Source organism: Felis catus, chromosome C1, assembly GCF_018350175.1.
Source record: "Felis catus isolate Fca126 chromosome C1, F.catus_Fca126_mat1.0, whole genome shotgun sequence".
In the NCBI taxonomy this organism is placed as follows: domain Eukaryota; kingdom Metazoa; phylum Chordata; class Mammalia; order Carnivora; family Felidae; genus Felis; species Felis catus.
Window position 1 is genome coordinate 6,551,471 of NC_058375.1, and position 19,515 is coordinate 6,570,985.

General features: G+C 58.9%; 1 protein-coding gene across 2 annotated transcripts in view; it reads left to right on the top strand.

Moving 5' to 3' along the window:
* The window catches only part of SPSB1 (splA/ryanodine receptor domain and SOCS box containing 1), a 67,403-nt gene extending 62,177 nt beyond the window's left edge, over window positions 1–5,226 (top strand). For both annotated transcript variants that reach the window (XM_023258077.2, XM_019836102.3), the window contains exon 3: window positions 3,166–5,226. In XM_023258077.2, coding sequence (XP_023113845.1) covers window positions 3,166–3,293 — 128 coding nt within the window. In that variant the 3' untranslated portion in view covers window positions 3,294–5,226. The remainder of the gene's footprint in view (window positions 1–3,165) is intronic.
* Window positions 5,227–19,515: the final 14,289 nt, after the last annotated feature.

A 19,515-nucleotide genomic window follows, 5' to 3' on the forward strand; every position in this document is an offset into this window, starting at 1 on the left:
CCCGTTTCCCCGTCGGTAGGTTGAGGGGGGGCTGCGGTCCCCGCCAGGCACACGATACGTGTTCCACAAGCCGTGACCGCTGCTGGTGCTGTGATGTTAATTTCAGGTAGGCTGTGACCAAAAAGAAGGCAGCTGGGACTGCGGGTTTGCAGAGCTCTGCTGTTTAGAAACATTTCTCAGTGAGAGTCCCCGTGGGATGCCTTGGACACCATTAGGCCAAGAGGGTGTGATGGGAACTCCTCAGTCTTCCCTCTGCAGCCCTGCACAGCTCTCTGGCCACGTTCATGGCTCTTACTACTTTCTCAAGTGCCCTCAGCCACCAGGGGAAGCCCCTCGGGCTCCCCATGGGAGCGGAGCCACATCCGGGAGGGAGAAGGGACTGGCCCGATGGGGGCAGATGGAGAGAGCTCCTGAGTGGAGGAGAGGAAGGGCCACCGAAATCCCCCACTCGGTCCATAGAAGGGCCACTCAGCGTGTTTCCAGGTCAGGAACCCCTGGGAGGCATTTCTGGCCGTCAGGATCTCAGCTGCAGGAGACTCTAGGAAGCATCTGGTCTGGATTCCTCATCGTACAGATGGGGAAACTGAGGCCCAGGCCGAGGGAGTGGTCTGCTCGAGGTCAGGCTGCTGTGCAGGGCAGAAGTGAGGACCAGATGTGAGGCCACTGGCACAGGACGCTTTACGACGCGGGGGGAAACTCCTGTCTCTGTGGGCTCGCAGGTGGGAGGAGCCGGGTCCTGCTCCCCGGGGAGTCTGGAACGCTTGGCCCCCAAGCATTTAGTGCACTCTCCTGCCTCCAGGCAGGGCTGCCTTTAATCATCCTGTGCTGTCCAGGAACCGAGAAAGCTTTTCACGAAAAACATTTACCATTTCAGCTCCTTCTGCCGTCTCGCTGCGGCTGGCCACCCGTGGGGGTTGCTTGCCTTCATTTAAAGCCAGGAATTTAGTAAATGTATTATCAAGCCTCAGATGGATTCTGTTTTTTGATAACAGCTCTGTTGAGATGTAATTCACAGGCCATACCATCCCCACATTTAAAGCGTGTGAGTCCATGGGCTCTGGTATAGTCACAGTTGTGCGACCATCACTGCGATCGGTTCTAGAACACTTCCGTCTCCCCGAGGGAGCCCCGTACTCATCAACGCCCCATTTCCCCCCAACACCTCCAGCCATAGGGTTTGCTCTCCAAGAGTTGAGGTTTTTTTCTTTTTCTTTTTTTTTTTCTTTTTTTTTTTTTATTATTTTATTTTTGAGAAAGAGAGAGACAGAGCATGAACGGGGGAGGGTGAGAGAGAGAGGGAGACACAGAATCGGAAACAGGCTCCAGGCTCCGAGCCATCAGCCCAGAGCCTGACGCAGGGCTCGAACTCACGGATCGCGAGATCGTGACCTGGCTGAAGTCGGACGCTTAACCGACTGCGCCACCCAGGTGCCCCGAGTTGAGGTTTTTTCATGTTATTTTTCATATTCTGGGACACACTCGTGAGTATTAGAGAACGGTGGTCTGCTTCTCATTGGGGGCTGGGGATCTCAAGGGAAATGCTGGGTTTTTCTCGGTGTTTTTTTTTTGTTTTTTTGTTTTTTTTTTTTTGTCACAGAGGAGTCTCGGTGTCAGGGGGAGACCCTGGACGAAGCCACGGATGCCGTCACTTCAGCTCTTCCCGTGTCGGGGACGCTGCAGGGTGGCCCCGAGCAGCTCCAAGGGGGCTCACCTCCTCCTTGCTTCTGGGAGGAGGGCCAGGAAGGGTCAGTCCCGGGGAGGCGGGGAGAGCAAGGCCCGCTCTGTCCCCGGCGGCCTCCGGGGCCTGGGAGGGAGTGACTGTCACACTCCTTCTGGAGCACACAGGCTGCATGCATGGAGCCTCCCTTGCGGGAAGACGGACCCCGGCTGTCTGGGGACGCAAGGACAGAAGTGCTCCTTCAGGCTGCAGCTAGAGGTCCCTCTCAAATCCAGGTGCCTGAGGCGGCACTGCCGTGAGCCCCAGCCTCAGTTTCCCTGGCCGCGAGATGAGATGCCCTGGCGGTGGCCGGGGCGGTCTCGAGGGTCCCGGCTGCCGAGCCTGGGCTGATGTTTCCACTCTGCCTGGCCTGGGCTCTCAGCTCCTCTCCGTCAGAGAGAGAAGAGCTGGGACGGAGGGGTTTCTGCAGACATCACACCTCCAGGCTGCAGGGTGGCTGGGTTTCCTCCACCATTTCTTCACCATCTGTCTTCATTGGTGGCGGGGTCTGGAGCCTAAAGGATGTGGTTGCTGCGCCCGGGCTGCCTGGATTTGGACCCCAGAGCGTAACCGGGCACATTAGGCCCCCTCTGCTTCGGTGCCCTCAGCAGTGAGCGGGGGGACGGCTGCAGGACCCACGAGCATTGGGCTCACCTAGAATGATTCCCCTCCTGGACGCCCGCGTGGGGTCTGGAGCTGGGCCGTGTGGGGGGAAGGGCTGGCTTCCGTGTGCCCAGACGGACGCGCTGTGAAGGCTACCGCTCGTCCTGTGGGTAAGAGCAGGGACGGCCTGGGTTCTGACCCAGTTCCACCTCCTACCAGCACCGTGACCCTGGGCAGGTTATTTGGACTCACTATCCCTCAGTGTCCTCATCTGTAAAATAGGAATGATGATAATGATGCCTCCCTGTGCTTGTTAAGCCCCTCCGAGCAAACCATAATAAACCATCAAGGGAGGGGCGCCCGGGTGGCTCAGTCGGTTAAGCATCCGATTCTTGATTTCAGCTCAGGTCACGACCTCACGCTTCATGAGATCGAGCCCCACGTCGGGCTCCGCGCTGAAGGCAAGGAGCCTGCTTGGGATTCTCTGTCTCCCGCTCTCTCTGCCCCTCCCCCACTCGCCCTCTCCGTCTCTTTCTCGAAATAAATAAACTTAAAACAAAAAAAAAGAAAGAAAAACAAAAGTACAGGGCTGCATTTGAAAACTAAAAAGAAATAACAAACCATTAAGGGACCTGGTGTTTGCAGAGGGCTCACAAAGGCGGCCGGCCCCGGGCAGGTTCTCTGTGTTAGCTAATAACAGTTGACTTAACGTGTAGAATGGTCTCCTCACCAGTTGTGTATTGAAACAAACAGTGAGAGTATCGCCAGCGTTGTCAGCATTTTCGTTCTGGAGTCACCCAGAGCTGCGCTAACCTGCTGTCCTTGCTCTGTCCCCCCCCCCCCAGCCGAGCCCCTGCCACTCATGGATCTCTGCCGCCGCTCCGTGCGCCTGGCCCTGGGGAAGGAGCGTCTGGGTGACATCCACACACTGCCGCTGCCCGCCTCCCTCAAGGCTTACCTCCTCTACCAGTGACGCTCTAGCCCCGGCATCGCCAGCACGACAGCCACCTGGTGCCACCTCACCGAGCTACCGCCGTGCCCCGCGCCGCGGGCTGGCATCTGGCCGCGGGAGGAAGCCCCTGCTCTCCCTCTTCATCCCGCCCAGCGCCCCTGCCAGACACGGACAGCTCGACCCAGGCCCCTCTGTCCCCCGTCCTGACGTTGGCAGAAGTCCCCTGCATGCCGCACAACGTCCCTCTTTGGAAAAGGACACAGAACAGACTCCTAGGAAGCCCTGCGCTGAGCTCCGATCTGCCCTCGGGGTGGCGTGGGCTACCCCTGCCACCTGCCGGGTCCCAGCGCCAAGCGCAGATCCCAGGGGTGCTAAGAGGTGCTCAGATAAAGGCTGGTGCTGAGGCCGGTGGGGCCACGCCACGGCAGACAACGCTCAGGACGTCAGGAACTCCCCATGGACTCCGAGGCAGAAGCAAACCAAGATCGGACCTTCCGCAGCGCCCAGCATCAGCCCCGGCTGTCAGTCCCTTGGTACCCTCTATTTATTCTTTGAACAATAACAAAAGCCATTTATTTATTCCATTTAGAAAGGAAACCTTGTTTCAGTACCCTCTCTCTGGAGTGTTCTGGTGGTCCCTTCCACCTGCCCCTCCCTAGGATATGTGTGTGCCTCACCTGCTCCTCTCAGTGGGCCGTGTCCTCACAGGGGCACGAGGGTGTCTTTGTTTGGGGCTCTGGACCTACAGTTTCCGGGGTGGCTCTGCTCCGAGTTCCCGAGCACGCCCCTCAGGGAACATTCGCCTCACGTGCAATACAAGAATCTTGGGGGTCCCGTCTGCAAGGGCTGTGGCAGCTCCCTGTGTCTCTCCAGGTAGCCACTCACCCCTCGGACTCGGACATCTTTGCACGTGGTTGTATTTCTTCAGTCTTCTGGGGGAGGGTGTTGCTGCTTTTGCCTTTCCTTTCCTAGCTGAGATTTCCCATGTGCGTCGTCAGAAGCCCTGGCCTTCTGGAGCCTCAACCAAGAAGGGAGGCTGAGTGGGTCTCCATCCCCAGAGGAACCAGGGGCAGGACGGGCTGGGGAGACCACAGAGAGGTGGTGCCCCACCGGAAGCCAGCGCAGGCCCCCACTTAGTGCCCCTGTCTGGGCTCTGCGCCCGGGTGGAACAGCCTCAGCTCACCACAACTCCCCCCCCCCCCCCAGAGCCACACGAGGTGCAGGGCGGGGTGGGACGGGGCAGCCAACAGAAGAGGGTCACTAGCGCCCTGCCACAGCCCCCCCCACGTAGCAGCCCCCAGCCCCTGCCACCGCGTTCACCACCTTCTATCTTGAGGTCAACTCTCTTCGAATCGGACTTCTGTTCGTTTCTATACCAGTACAATAGATGACTTTATTTGTTTAAATGTTTAATATATATACATATATATTTGTCTGTAAGAATTATGTTTTAAACAGCTGCTGTAGGGTACCTTTAAAAAAAAAAAAGTCTTCCAACGGAGTATATTTTTTAAAGCACAAAATTGGTACCAAGTCTGGGTGAGGAATGTAAATTGCCCCCTTATTATTTTGAGGTTTTTTCCAAGGGCGGGGGCGGGGTGGGGGGGAGTGGGGAGGAAATCTTACCTGTAAGACTTTTAAAGACTTTTCCTCACTCCTGTTTCGGGGTGGGTCATGTTCTCATGAATGTTGCACACGAGAGAGTTCTATTTCTGCCGCTCCCAGCCTTACTGCCTTGGCCCAGCCGTCTCCCACCGACGCTGGATGAATTGCGGGCTCTTTGTCATTTCTCTGCACCTCTGTCCCCAAGCTTCCCAAACCCCGGCCCCACCCTTCTTTCCCCTCAGCCCAGAACCTTGTGACCTGTACAGTTTTGAAACTCCCGTTCTATTTTATGATGGTTAATAATAGTCAGTAACCTAATAAAGGAAAGTTTATTAAAAATACAAAGCCACTTTTGACTCCCTCTCTGTGTCTCGGGGGAAGGGAAAGGGCTGTGGCCAAGCCCTCCCTGCGTGCGTCCAGTTCTCAGTAGATACTAAGGTGATCCCCACGACCCTTTGGCAGAGGGTGGGATGCCCACCGAGGCCCAGTGAGGAGAAGAATCCTAGAGAGATGATCCTAGAATGTCCCCATCCCTTTTTAGAAGTTTGTGAGCCTGCAGCCCAGACTGAGACTTTCTGAGCCTGATGGAAAGGATTCTGCACATCAGTGAGAGCCCCTGGCTCATCAGCGCCCTATGGTTTGAGTTGACAGCGTGGGCTTTTTAAGGGGCAAGATATGAGTCCCCGCTCTGCACACTCGGTAGAAGGAGCCTGTCCCGCACTTACCTTTGCGCCCCCGTGCCGAGCATGCATGCCGCTAATGAGACTTCACGGTGAACCTTGTCCTGCCGGCTGCTGGGGGCAGGACACCCCCCCTCATCCCCTAGCAGAGAAGACAGGAGGGGCGCCTGGGTGGCTCAGTGGGTTAAGCACCCAACTTCGGCTCAGGTCATGATCTCGCGATTCGTGGGTTCGAGCCCCGCGTCGGGCTCTGTGCTGACGGCTCGGAGCCTGGAGCCCGCTTCGGATTCTGTGTCTCCCTCTCTCTCTCTGCCCCTCCCCGCTCACACTCTGTCTCTCTCCCTCTCAAAAACTAAATATTTAAAAATTAAAAAAAAAAAAAGAGAGAGAGAAGACAGGAGACTCAGGCTTATTCAGAGGATCGGTGAGTGATCCGTGAATCTGCAAGAAATTTACTAGATACCATCTCATGTCCTGACTAGTTTCCAAAGAATTGGCAAGAAAGAATTTCAGCTCCCCGGGGGCCTGTCAGGATCTCGCGGTGCTGTGAAAAGTGCCCTGGTCTGAGGGCCCAAGACCCTCAGGACCAAAGTCCCGTGTCCCTTCCTCTGTCAGCCTCCTGGTCAGCTCTCCTCGGACCACCAGCACTGGCACCACACGGGAGGTATTGGCTGAAACGCACGTTTGCTCAGAGCCCCGCCTGAGATGAACCAGATCGACGTTCCTGGGGCCAGGCCAGGGATCTGCAGTTGTCTCGAACTCCCCAAGCGACCTTGCCTAAGAGAGTTTGGAGACCACTGTTTGTGACTGTATCAGCTCTTTTGCAGGACAGGTCGCCGAGGGAAGGGAAGTTCTTCTAGTGTGTCGGTGGGTTGTCCCAGCAACGAGCACAGGGACTCTTGAGTCAGCCCCGGGTTCAAATATTGGCTCTGACTCTCCCTCACTGCGTGCTCTTGGATGAGCCTCCATCAAATGGCAGTCCTCACCCTGCCCGTCTCGTGGGAGGGTAGCAAGGGTGAAATGAGGCTTTAGGACAGGGCCCAGCACACTAGCGAGGGCGCTAACAAACGCTTTAAAAGCTCGTGCACTTCTGTTCTGGAAAATGGCAGTTCCTGGACCGGAATTGGTCTTTGACAAGGGTCCAACCAGCCCGAAACCAGCTTCCCGATCTTTCTTCTCGGGTCTCCAGAGATCCAGGTGGGTACTGGGGGACAGGGAGCCCTAGAGCCCCTCCCCGGGTGTGTTTGGAGGAAAGGGGTGGTCTGACGTTATTTTTCGGTCGGAGTTCACGTGTGGGTTGCAGTCGGGACTCCGCTGGCTTTGAAGGACACAGCAGGGGGAGGAGCGGGGTCAGGCGGTGGGCGGGGGTAGGGGTGGGATTGGGGGTTGTGGATGCCCGGGGAAAATAAGGGCCTTTGTACGGCCTGGAGACTTCTGGGGGAGCAGGGTTTCGCGTGGAAGGGAGCAGTCTTAATAAAACCATCTTGCAGAGCGGCCCATGTGGTTGTAATTAATACCCTGCCTTCGAGCAGGTAGCCGGCCTGGGGCTTGGCCACGGATGGGAAGAGCCCCCCCACCCCCCACCCTCCTCCTGCACAAGGCTTCCCCACCCACCCTCCCTCCCGCGCCTCCTCGGCGGCGAGATGTGGAATGCGGACTTTACTGAACCATAAAGTATGCCGGGGGAGCTGGGGAGGGGGCCGAAGACAGAGCAATTAGTTCATGCTCAAGTCCAGACACCCAAACATGGTTGGAGTCCAGCTGCAGGGAATATTTGAAATAAATGAGCTGCCCGGGGCCAGGAGTTTGCTGTGTTTTCTGTACGGGGCCATGGCAACCAGAGAGAAATCATGAGCTAGGAATTGGGCTCTAGAATCAACAAATGATGGCCTGGCCGAGGAGGCCCAGAGGAAGCCGCTCATGGCTCTCTGAGGGCCTCGCGGGGCTCAGCCGCCGGCAGCCGGGCTGGCCTTGCGGCCCTCCCGGTGTCCTCAGCGGCATCCTGTCCCAGCTTCGGACCTCCGTGTCCTCGGCGGGGCCCTGACCTTTTCTCTTTCTCTCCTTTTTTCTTTCTCTTTTCCTTTCTTGTTTTAAGAGAACAGAAAGCTAACACTTCTTTGGAACCTTTCTTCCCGGGCCAGAACGCAGCAGCCGCTGCCAGTCTGATAGTGATTTTGCTGAGCAGAGGGAATGTTCCCGGTGGAAAAGCCCAGGCTGAGGACAGCTGGCAGGATGGAGTCGGCGCTGACTTACCCTGGGTCTGTCTTCCCACTCGACCCAGCTGCAGCCCGTCCTGGGTCCACCTTGTAGGCGGGAAATGCAAAGACCTCGTTTACCCCTCTCCGGACTCTTCTGAGGGTGGACCTTCCAGCCGTCCCTAAGATTGTGTCTTGTAGAGGCTCACGAATAGCAGGACCCAGCTTGGGGGCCCGAAGCTGAAGTTCACAGGTACCTGCAGGTGAATCACTAGGGCACCTTCGGGAAAAAGCAAACCCACAGAAACTCTGATGCAGCACGTAGAGCCCAGGAATCTGCATCTTGAAACGCTGGAACCGAGTCTGACGCCCTGCCCTGGGGTGAAGGCAGAGTTGGACCCAGGCAGACCCCCTGACCTTCCCCGTTCCCTTCAGAGGCTCACTGGGGCTGTGACTCAGAAGCGTGGAGACCACTGGTGTGGGTGGAAATCAGCTCTCCGAACCCTTCGTTTCAGAGCGCGTGCAAATGTCCTGGAGAGCGGGGGCTGCGTGGCCAGCACCTTCCCAGGTGAGGAAGTGCTCGTGAGCCAGGCAGTCTGAGGAAAATACCAGAGTGGGGGGAGGAAACTTCAGCCTGGGGCTGGTCCCCCGAGCGAGCCTCAGTTTCCCCAAGGCAATTAGTCCTGGAAAGCTGAAGCAGGAGCTCGGAGCTGGCCTGCGGGTCCTAGACCACTGCCCAGGGACCCTGCAGCAGGCCTGTCCACCCAGGAGCTGCCCCTGATATTTCCCACGACCCCAGCATCACCCAGGACCATGTCTCTCCCCGATCGTGTCCCCGCTCTTTACAGCGTGAAGAGCAGACCGTCCCTTCTCCCTTCCACCTTTTGATAGATATTCCAAGCAAACCACGTTTGTGAGTTTCCTTCCCTTTGATTGCTGTTCCACAAAGTCACCATCGGGGTTGTGACCACCACAGCTAGAACCAACTTCAGCCAAAAAGCAAAGAACTTCCCTTTCGAGCTCGTCTGTGCGTCGTCCTCATGGCCACGGAGAGGGTCCTGGGCTTTGGAGCCGGGGCAGCCTGCGATTCACGCCCAGCTCCCCGACCCGCGCGGGACGGTAACTTCCAGCAAGGCTCTCAGGCGCCCTGCTGTCCCCGTCTGTGACCCAGCAGGAGCACTTCTCTCCCCAGGGGACCTGCTGAGACACTAGGAGCTTAGGGCTGGGCGCTTCAACGTCCCTGGTGCCAGGACTCCGACCTCACCCTTTTCCACTGGTTTTTTACAACGTTGAGCTGGGGCGCCTGGGTGGCTCAGTCGGCCGAGCGTCCGACTTCAGCTCAGGTCATGATCTCGCAGTTCGTGGGTGTGAGCCCCGCATCGGGCTCGCTGCTTGTCAGCCTGTCAGCGCAGAGCCCTCTTCAGATCCTCTGTCCCCCTCTCTCCGCCCCTCCCCCGCTGGTGTTCTCCCCAAACTAAATAAATATTTTTTTAAAAGTTGAGATGAAGCTCACGTAACGTCACGCTGCCCGTTTTAAAGTGTATGCTTCAGTGCCGTGAGCACGCTCACGATGTGCGACACCACCTCTGTCTGGTTCCAGAACATTTTTATCCACCCAGGGGAAACCCTGTGCCCATTGGCAGTCCCTCCCCATCCCCCCACCCCCCGGCCCCTGGCAGCCACCAATCTGCCTTCTGACTCGATGGATTCACCTGTTGCGCACAGCTGATGTCAGGTGGATGGGACCCCCTGTGGGACCTCTTGTGCTCGGCTTTTACTTCCAATTGCTTCCCCAGGGGGGTGTTCCCCGACACCCTCCCCCAGTGCTTCCCTTGGTCTCGATTTCCTCATTTGTGAAACGGAGAGAAAATTTCCTCTCTTGAGGTCACCGTGAGGATTCAGTCTCCATGAAGAACTTAGAGTGCAGCCTGGCCCATCGTAACTGGTCAGTAAAAAGCAGCTCATGTAATGACTCATATGCCACACAGACCCTCGTGTGCTCGGAAGTCTTGTGAACAAGCCTTTCCTAGGAAGGCATCTTGCCCGGAAGTTGCCTGGGTCCCGGAACCTCTGTCCCGCTGGATGGGAATGAGATCGGTTTTCTCGAAATCAGCCTCCTCATCAGGGAGGCAGAGTCCGGGGCAGTGAGGAGAGAGGTGGCCGTGCTCCGTCTCTCTGACCCCCAGTTTCCACATCGTATCGGTTTCCTGTGGCTGCTGCAATAAATCACCACGCACTGGGTGGCTTAAAACAGCACACGTTCATCCTCTCCCAGTCCTGGAAGCCAGAAGTCCAAAATCAAGGTGTGGACAGAGCCGCGCTCCCTCCGGAGGCTCGGAGGGGAGAATCCTTCCTGCCTCTTCCAGCTTCTTGGCTTGCGGTCACGTCGCTCCAACCTCTGCTTCTGTCATCACACGGGCTTCCCGTCTGTGTCTCTGTGGCTGTCTTGCAAGGACACCTGTCACTGGATTGGGGACCCACCCAGATAATCCAGGATGAACCCACCTTGAGATCCTTAATGACGTCGGCTAAGACCCCCTTCTTCACATAAGCTCCCATTCACAAGTTCTGGGCTTAGGACGTAGACTTAATCTCTCTGAGGGCCACAGTCAACCCTCTACGCCTCTGAGGGCGGCCGTGAGGATTTACGAAATGACGCGCATGGAAGACAGACCCCAGCGCCAGGCCCGTGGTGGGATTCCCAGCGTCATCGGCTACGGCAGCCCTCCCTTCTGCCCCCACCTCTCAGGGCCGGTCCCACCGGAGCACGTCTGCTCTGGCACTGATGACCATTCTTCCTTGGGGTGGGCGCCCAGGCCGTGCATGGAAGCCACGGGGCCGGGCACAGGCCTTGCAAGTTGGCGGCGGACAGGGTACCCGGGCCCTCCCTGGGTCTCACCCTGACCAGCCACGGTGAGGGGTCCCGGGGTCTAGGAAGACACGGGCATTGTTCGGAGGCCGAGCCGGGGGACTGGGTGGCGTCTCGGTGCCCGTTTCCCTCCATCCTTTTCGGGGGGTACCAAAGGAGGCGGCCCGCATCCTGAAGCTTCTCCGGCCAGGCCGGCTCCACAGTGATCGTACAAGGAAATGGAATGTGAACCCCAGGCTATTTAAAGAGCCAGGGAGACCGGAGGCGCGGCTGGGGCCCGGCCAAGCAGGGTGCTTCAGGCCGGCACAGGCCCCTCGTCGCACATGGTTTGATTTACTGGAAGGCCGCGAGCGACTCCACCTTCAGACGGAGAACTATTTGAAGCAGCTGCCAGATGTTGTGTCTGACTTGGGTTTTTACAACTTGCTTACTGGTTAGCAGCCTGCCTCCCGCCGGAGTTCAGCTCGCCCCGGCGGGTTCAGGGCCCCGGCGCCGGCCCACGGGCCTCTGCGGAGTGGTCTCGCTGCTCCCCACCCCCGTGCCGCCCAAACCTGTTCTGCCTCGAGTGCAGCCAGGGTGGGGGCCCAATTTCCAAAGCGTCAGACCTGCCTGGGGTGGCCGTGTGGCCCTGGCCTCGGGGTGTCTTGCCAGGACCCTAAGCTCGTGGAATGTTCTGTCTGATGTTTACTGCTGGGCCCTCTGGGACAGGCAGGGTCTAGAGCAAACCTCGAGACCTTGAGAACAGCTTTGCAAAGAGGCGTCCCTTGGAGCGGGCCCTCCAGGCCAGGGTTGTCCCCCCACCACACCCCCCACCCAGCCCTGGGCGTGGCCCAGGAGTTCTGGACATAGACCTCTCCCTTTCTCTCCTGATCTATCCTGGCCCTACCCACTGATTTCACTTTGGCCACTTGAGACCAGCCTTTAAAAAAAAAATTTTTTTTTTAATGTTTATTTATATTTGAGAGAGAGAGAGAGAAAACGTGAGCGGGGGAGGGGCAGAGAGAGTGACACAGAATCGGAAGCGGGCTCCAGGCTCCGAGCTGTCAGCACAGAGCCTCACACGGGGCTCGAACTCATGAACCTGATCATGACCTAAGCCGAAGGTGATCGCTTAACCAACCGAGCCACCCAGGTGCCTCAGAGACCTTTCTAAATGGAGCGTGGAAGGACACAGGGAACCAGGACTGGGACCACATCTCATCCAGGGGGTTCTGGAAGCTTCCCAAACCTCTGGAAATTCTGATGAACTTCCACCAGAGAGGCACCAGGAAGAACGGCCGTCGGATCCAGGCCACTGCGTCAGGTCAGAGGCCAAAGCAGTCAGTTGGGACGGGACGTGCCCCACGTGAGACGGCTGGGGTTCACGGGACTCGGGGTCGGGGGTGTTTCCCAGCCCCTCCCCCTCACCGAGGAGGCCTGTGGCGGGAGGCACGTGACTCGAGTGTTCACTTCCTGAGGCCACTTGGAATGACTTCTCAGAAGTTTGCTCCGGAGCACAGCGCGGGTGACAGGGGACGGGGCGGGGCAGGTGAGGAGCCGGGAGGGAGGGAGGTTGCTGTGTGATTAATCTTGTTGCCTGTGAAAGCACATTTGCGCCCGTCCAGGAACCCCGAACGCAGCCAAAGTGGACAGACTGTTCAGTCCCCTCCTGAAAGTGCCAGAAATGTTTTGTCCACTGCGCAGGAAAACATCCTCTGCTAGCAGGCTGGAGTCTGGCTCTCCCTGGAAGGAGCCGCCTCTGAGGGCCACGCTGGGAGGAGCCGGGCCTGGTGGCTGCAGGACAGAAGGAACAGCATGCCGGCCCTGGGACCCTGCCCCCTGGGGCGCCTTTCCCCGGCAGCCCTAAGGAGTCCGACTTCCTGCCACCCACCCCCAACCCTTGCCCCCCCCCATTCAGAGTCCTCCAGGAAACCCGAAAGAGAGAGGATCGTAAGCAGGGGGCCCTCACCCGCGAACCGGACACGGTGGCGGAATTTAGGAAGTTTCCAGGCTGGCCCGCTGCAGGGTGAAGCCGACAGAGATCTACAGGCCGGGGGACTTCAGAATACCAGTCGCTGATCCTGTGAGGCTGGGCATCACCTTTGGGGGGGTCTCCATTTCCTCTTCTGCGAAGTGGGAAGAACCACTCCAGCCCAGCTCACGGTGTTGCAAAGGGTCAAGGAGAACTGGGTTCGAGGCAACGCCTCGAAAAGTTGCAAAGCCCACACAGGCGCAAGGCGTCGTAATAGCCGTTGACGAGAGAGGGGGAAAGATAAGCATCTGGGATATGCCTGTGCCTCCCCGGGGACACCCCTCCCTCTGGTCCCATGGCTTCTGCTCGTGCCTCCTGCCGCCGTCCCTGGAAGCTTGGGGGGGGTCCCCTCTGTAGGCATCGCCCACCCCCAGTTTCCAGGAAAGATGAATTGGGGGGTGGGCTGGGCCAACAGACCTGCCCAGAGTCACCTTTAAAGGACAGGTTTCCTGGCCACCTGCGGGGGAGACAAGCAACATTTTCCTCCAGGAGGTCCTGTGGGAGTAACGAGAAAAGGGGCCACAGCCTCTGCTGTCCCGTTTGGCAAACACGTCTTGACCCCCTGTCTGTGCCGGATGGGGATTCAGACTCCGGAAAGCAGGCTTCTGAGCAAGGAGCCCAGTGGATGGGCGCAGACCGGCAGGTGTGGGAAATGGGGCTCCAGGGGGGGTTGGGGGGAAGGATGGCCCCCACCAGGAGATCAGCGCAGGGATGCCCTACCAGGGTTTTGAAAAATAAATAGGAGTTTTCGGCGGGGCTGGGGATCGAGCCCATTTGGGGAGGTTCCTCTGTGACACAGGGGTGGTGACAGGACCTGCTCGTGGAGTGGCTCTTGCTAGGAAGTATCTGCCACACAGGGAGTGCCATTTAAGGGTTGGAGATAATAATAGTAAGAATGCTGTCTGAGCTCACAGCCTGTGTGCCTCCCCCAGGCAGCCCCATGAAGGAGGCTTAAACCCAGAACTTCGGGGACCCGGGTCATTTATTCTGCTTACGTCCAGAAATCCTCCCATCTCTAGGCAGCTCCTGGTCTAGGCTGTGGCTCTGACCCAACCGCCCTGGGCGCTCCTGTCTTGAAATCCAGCCGCAGTCTATGCTCTTGGGGAAGAGCCTGAGCCTGTCCGTGTGGCTCCCTGAGCCCTGCCCTCTGGGGTCCTCTTTCCCTCGGAGCGATCGAGGTGGCTACTCTGAGCCCACGCATTGCAGAGCATCCTGGGAAAAGAGGGGGGGTGCGGTTTGTGCGCTTCTTCTGTGCCTGGTGACGGGTCCCTCAGGCACTCACAGTGTCAGCGGGTCAGCCCAGGGATGCTGCCGCCATGCCTCGGGGCCTGGGGGGCAGTGGACGGCGAACCCCAGCACACCCGGGTAAATCGAGGCTGCCTTCTTCCTAAGTCGTTCCTGGGAGGGAGCTCTCGCTGGGCTCTCTCCTTCCCGGGGGTAGTAGGTTCCAAAAAAGACTCAGGGGAAAAGATCTGGGCTCCACCTGCAGCTCAGAGACTCCTGGATGGTCCTGGGAAAACGAAACCACCTCTGTGAGCCTCACACCCACCCCCCAAAGTAGGCACGAGCCTACCGTCCGCCTCCACCAACGCCACGGGCCTGAGAACTCGCGTGTGCCGGCGAAAGCACTCACTTTGCACACGCTGATGCATGCTATCCCCTGAACAGCGCTGTCTGGCGGGTCCACCGTGACCTCGGTTGCTCAGACAGGCCACACACACACACACACATACTCTCTCTCGACCCCCCCCCCCCCGCAGTCTCCCTCGTCGGGTGGCTGAGGACAGCCCGCTTCCCTGCAGAGCTGGGTTCTCATTCGTTCAGGGGGTGCTGGGTGTGGCCCCTGGGGACAGGGTGGACCCCACCGAGAGCTTCTTCTATCACAGGAAGGAGAGGGCAGCTGTCTTCCAAAGCAGAGGTTGGGATGGAGACCTCGCGGAGGTGGGGCAGCGCGCCGGGTGCGAAGGGTGAGCCGGAGAAACCACGGAAGCTGAAGGAAGAACACAAGGCCTCTGACCACAAAGGCCCCAGGCCAGGGCGATATCAGGGCAACGCAGAAGAACACATGTGTACCTTTAGTCAGTGTCGGGGTGGGAGCGGGAAGGCAGGACGGCAGGACAGCAGGACGGCATCAGATACCAAGAGAGGCTCTGTTCCTTCCTAAAGCCCCAACCCAAAGGGCCGCGGGGCCTGCTCTGCCGTGGGCTCTGTCAGTGCCTGGTTCACAGAAGCCAGGCGTCCACACAGCGCCCTGAGCGCTGGGTGCGCTCCGTCCCAGGCAAGCCTGCAAGGGACCCCCCAGCCTCCCCATTTCTCAGAAGCAGAAACCAAGGCTCAGAGGGGTGCTGGGACTGTCTGCTGGGGTGGAGCCGGGTCCCTGCCTCTGCCACCCCCACTGGAGCTCTCTCCTGCCCAGGTCTGGGCCCTCCAGCTCTGCCCCAGTGTGCCCACGTAGAAGTCTCAACCGCAGCTGCCTCGGCCCTTCGGAAGGGCTGGGTCAAGGCCACTCTTGCTGCCTTTTCCTCCTCGTGGCCACGCTCCAAAGGTCGAAGGGGCAGCATGATAGCAGAGGCAGTAATATCGGGGAGATTTCGCTGTGCGCCGGCACCTTCCCAAACTCTTTCTCCCCCTTAGCCACGTAGTCCTCATCCTGAGACAGATGTTCTGTGTTCGTGCCCGTTTTACAGATGAGCACGCTGAGGCCCCGAGGCAGCCAAATGCATCATCCAGACGGGAACTGGCAGGCTCAGGCCACGCCCACCCTTGCGGCCACATCGAGCCTCGTTTTCTCTGAAAACATCCCGGTGTCCAAAAGCAACGTGCACGGCTGACCTCGCCGGTTACCTTGGCTTGCCCGGCCCGGTATCAGTTCCCAGCTTATTTTTATGAGCCGCTTAATCTGCACACGGTCTTCTGTTCTCAATAAATGGGGCTGCGCATTCCAGGATGGCCCCGAATGATAACACCCGCTGTCTAGACGGAGGCCAGCCCACTGACACTATCATAAATAAAAATAGCTTTGTGTTCTAGTCTCTCACCAGAGCCCAGGGAGGGGCAGACAGGCTCCCCGCGGGCTGGCGAGGACGGAGCTCACCCGGCTCCCTGCCCCCAGGCCCATACCCAGGGCGCCCCGGGGAGCCCCTGCTGCCGGGGGTGGGAGGAAGGAGGCCAGGCGTTCCTGGAGGGGCACACAGGGGCCCTGGGAAAGCATTCACCCTCTCCTTGGCACTCCCCTTTCTCCGTGGCTGGCAGCTGCTGCCGGGGCAGCGGACACCCAGGTGGCCCGTGGGGGCTCCCACTTTGGACTCCAAGGGCAGTGCTCCACTACTGGTCCCAAGGGCCGGAAGACGCTGGTCTGGGAGACACTGCGGACCCAGACCCCGAGCCACTTGGGGGTTTAAGCGGAGAGAAAGGCCGGCCCTCTCCGCAGCACAGACCCTGAAGCTGGCCGGGGTCCAGAACACTGCTCAACCCAGGAAGCAAAGGCACGCGGTCAGATGCTCAGCTGCATGCCTACTCCTTTCTATGCCGTTTCCCCTCTGTGCCCCTTCTTTCATTCATTCGCTTATTTGGCCTCTACTTACTCCTTGAACCCCGCCTCAGGACCGCCCCCGAGGAGCCCGGTGAGGGTGAGGACTGGGTGCGAGAGCAGCAAGCAGGTGGAGGGACCTCAAGGCATCCTCTGAGCTCAGCGGGGGTTGGGCATAGCTGCACACATCCGTGCGTGTGCGGAAGTATACAGGTGCCGCCCTGAGTGTGTCCAGGCCAGTGTGGGGTTCACATAAAGGAGGCTTGCCTGAGCCACCCAGAGACACAGGCCTGCATCCTGACACTTACCCACACGCCTCACATAGGTCAGTTTGGATGTGCACTGACAACAGTGTCCTCACGGTTGAGGTACCCTTGTGCAGTACACAGCCTTAACACCTGTACGAGGCGGCCCTGTGCTACCTCCGCCTGCTTTCCGCCAGGCCCAACTGGACTGAGTCTCTGGAGCAGAAAACCTGGCTCCTGCTTGGTCAGTAACATCTTCATTTCACCCCCTAGTATGGGCTGGAGAATCCCAGGGGGCCAGGGGGCAAGCCGAAGAAGATTTACACAGAACCAAAAGGCAGATACTTCAAAACGGACCTCTCAGAAGAGGAAGAGTCAAAGAGAGGTGGGAGCGGGAATGGGCCCCACGGGGGTCAAACAAATGATGGAGGAGGTGAGGTCGCCCTTGTGAACCTGCATCCAGGGAGGGGCCGCAGATCAAGGGTGCATCTCACCAGGGACAGGAGCTGAGGGCAAGGATGGGGGGGGGTGGATAACGGCTCACCAAGAGGCTCCAGAGAGAGGACAGCCAAGGACTAGGGCAAGGGAGACCATACCCCCTGAATCTTGCTCCCCTCAACCCCTACCTAACCCACAGGAGGAGCAAAGACAGAGAGCAGAGGGGAGCGAGAAGGGACAAAGCAGAGAGTCCGAACACTTTCAGTGAAAACCGAAAGTGAAGGAAACTGGAAGCCGAGGAAGGGACGATTTGACAGAGTGCAGCTGGGGACCGAGGGACTGGAGCCCTGTCAAACCACACTGGGCCGTTCGATAAACCAGCCGCCGAGCCTCCTACCTAGTGATCGGGCCCCGTGCAAGGCGCCGGCCTGCTCCACCTCCCCACGCTCTTGTAGCCCTGCCCTGACATTGGTGGGGGCGGAGCCTGAGGTGCCGAGGGGACAGGCTTGCCCCAAGTGGGACTCCGGCTGGGAGGAGGCAGGGCCTGGGTTCAGACAGAGATGCTCTGATTCTTCCTCCTCGGTGGCCCACGCTGGCCTGGCACCAAGTTGGCATGAGAGCTGGTACTCAGCTCGGGGCCCCCCGGGCCCCGCGGCCTCACCCGGCACCTCCCGTGACTCACACCTCGGCCTCCCACAAGCAGTTACTGAAGACACAGAGGGTGGGAAGTCAGCAGGCGACACGCAGCCAGCCTCTATGGCCTCCAAGCTGCCTGGCCACCAGACGACCAGACAGGACACCGAGGACACCTGGAAAGACAGGAGACACTGTGAAGACGAGACCAGAAGCCAGGTTTCTAGGTCCGCACAGGGCACTTGTCAGATGCCTGCTGGTCCTCCCTCTGATCTCTCGGCAATGGGGAGCAGGCCCCCGTTTAACAGCAGGGAAACTGAGGCCCAGAGGACGATGGTGCTGGCCCAAGGTCACAAAGCGAGGAGGCAGCATATGGGACTCCATCCTGCTGGTTCGCTACCTTCCTGGAGAGCAGCTGGGGACATCAGCTCCTGAAGACTCCCATCCCTAGGGAGGGTTTATGGTGCTGACGTCCTGGGACCACGTGGGGTGGCCTTCTGCACCCAAGTGCCTTCATCCCCCTCCCCCGACACACCGCCCACCTCCTGCTTCCCAATACCTGGCTGGGGGGAGGATCCCTCTGCTAAGGTGGAAGGTGGGAGAAGCCCCGGTCCCACATCTGCCCGGCCCTTCCTTCCTCCACTGCCTCAGGTGACCGATAAAACCTCCGCCCACCTTCCCCACCAAGCACCTGCCCTTTCCAGGAGCTTCCAGCGGCACCCTGATTTCCCCTTGGGGAGCCACCTGCCTGACACCAGCGTCTTCCCTGGGACTTCTGCAGGCCTTTGAGAGACAAGCTCCCTTCCCGCTGGGAACCTGAAGCTGGGAAGTCAGGACCCATCTTGCCCCCACCCCTCCCAGGCACAGCCACCCAAGAACGGAGCTGGCACAGAGACACAGAGCCGACAGGGGGGACACGTGCCCTTCTCCGCCATCATTTGCACACCCGAAGTCCACTCCCCACCCCCCACCCCCAGATTTTTCAGGCACAGGAGCCAACAAATTCTCTCTTTTGCTCGGAGCCAGTTGGAGCTGGGCTTCCATTCACCTGCAGCGACACGAGTCCGGAGTCAGGCCCCACTGTCCCCACCTCTCCACACCCCAAAGGATGCCTCTCGGAGGCAGAACTGGCTTTGCCCGGCATCCTGAGAGAAGGAGGGCATTACCCGTGGTACATCTCAGCTGTACGGCTTCGGGCGGGTAGCTCAGCCTTGCTGAGCCTGTCTCTTCATCCAGGAGGGAGTGATACTAATTTCGAGGATGGAAGGAGATGGGCTGAGTGCCCCGTGCTGGAGGGTATGTCCATCAACACCCCAACAGGAAACTGATGGTTCTTTCAGGTCATTCAAGGAGCGTTTGTTCATGAGGTGGGGTGTAGGGGAACCGAGAGGGGAAAGGAGAATGTAGGGTCCCAGGGCTGGTGCCATCAGAGCCTTACCACCAGAGGCACCAAAGGCCCGAGGCCCAGAATAAAAGAGTCATGCAGACAGGACCCTTGTCGGACCTTTGGTCAGAAAGACCCAGCCAGTCCATGAGGGCTTTGCGGTGGGCTGAATAGTGTCCTCCAAAATTCATGTCTGTCTGGGACCTCATTTGGTAATAGGGTCCTCTCGGATATAATTATTTAAGGATCCTGAGATGACGAGATCATCCTGGATTTGGGGTGGGTCCAAAATCTGACCGGCGACCTTATGAGAAGAGAGGAGACAGAGAGACGCAGAGAAGGCCATGTGACAAGGAGGCAGAGAATGTCATGGTGTTGTCACAAGCCAAGGATCGCCCGGAGCCACCCGCAGCCTGGAGAGGCGAGGAAGGATGTTCCCGGAGCCTCCAGGGAGGCCGGGGCCCTGCCTGACACCTTGATTTGAGACTTAGTGACCTCCTGAAGGAACTCCTGCGGTTTACGCGCCCCCGCCTCCCCCCCAACCCCTCGCCCTGTCCATGGTACTTCGTTGTAGCAGAAACGAACACAGGCATCGAACGGAAGGAGCCAGGAGAATGGACACCTTGCCCTCAGCCTCCTCCCTCTCTCTAGCCC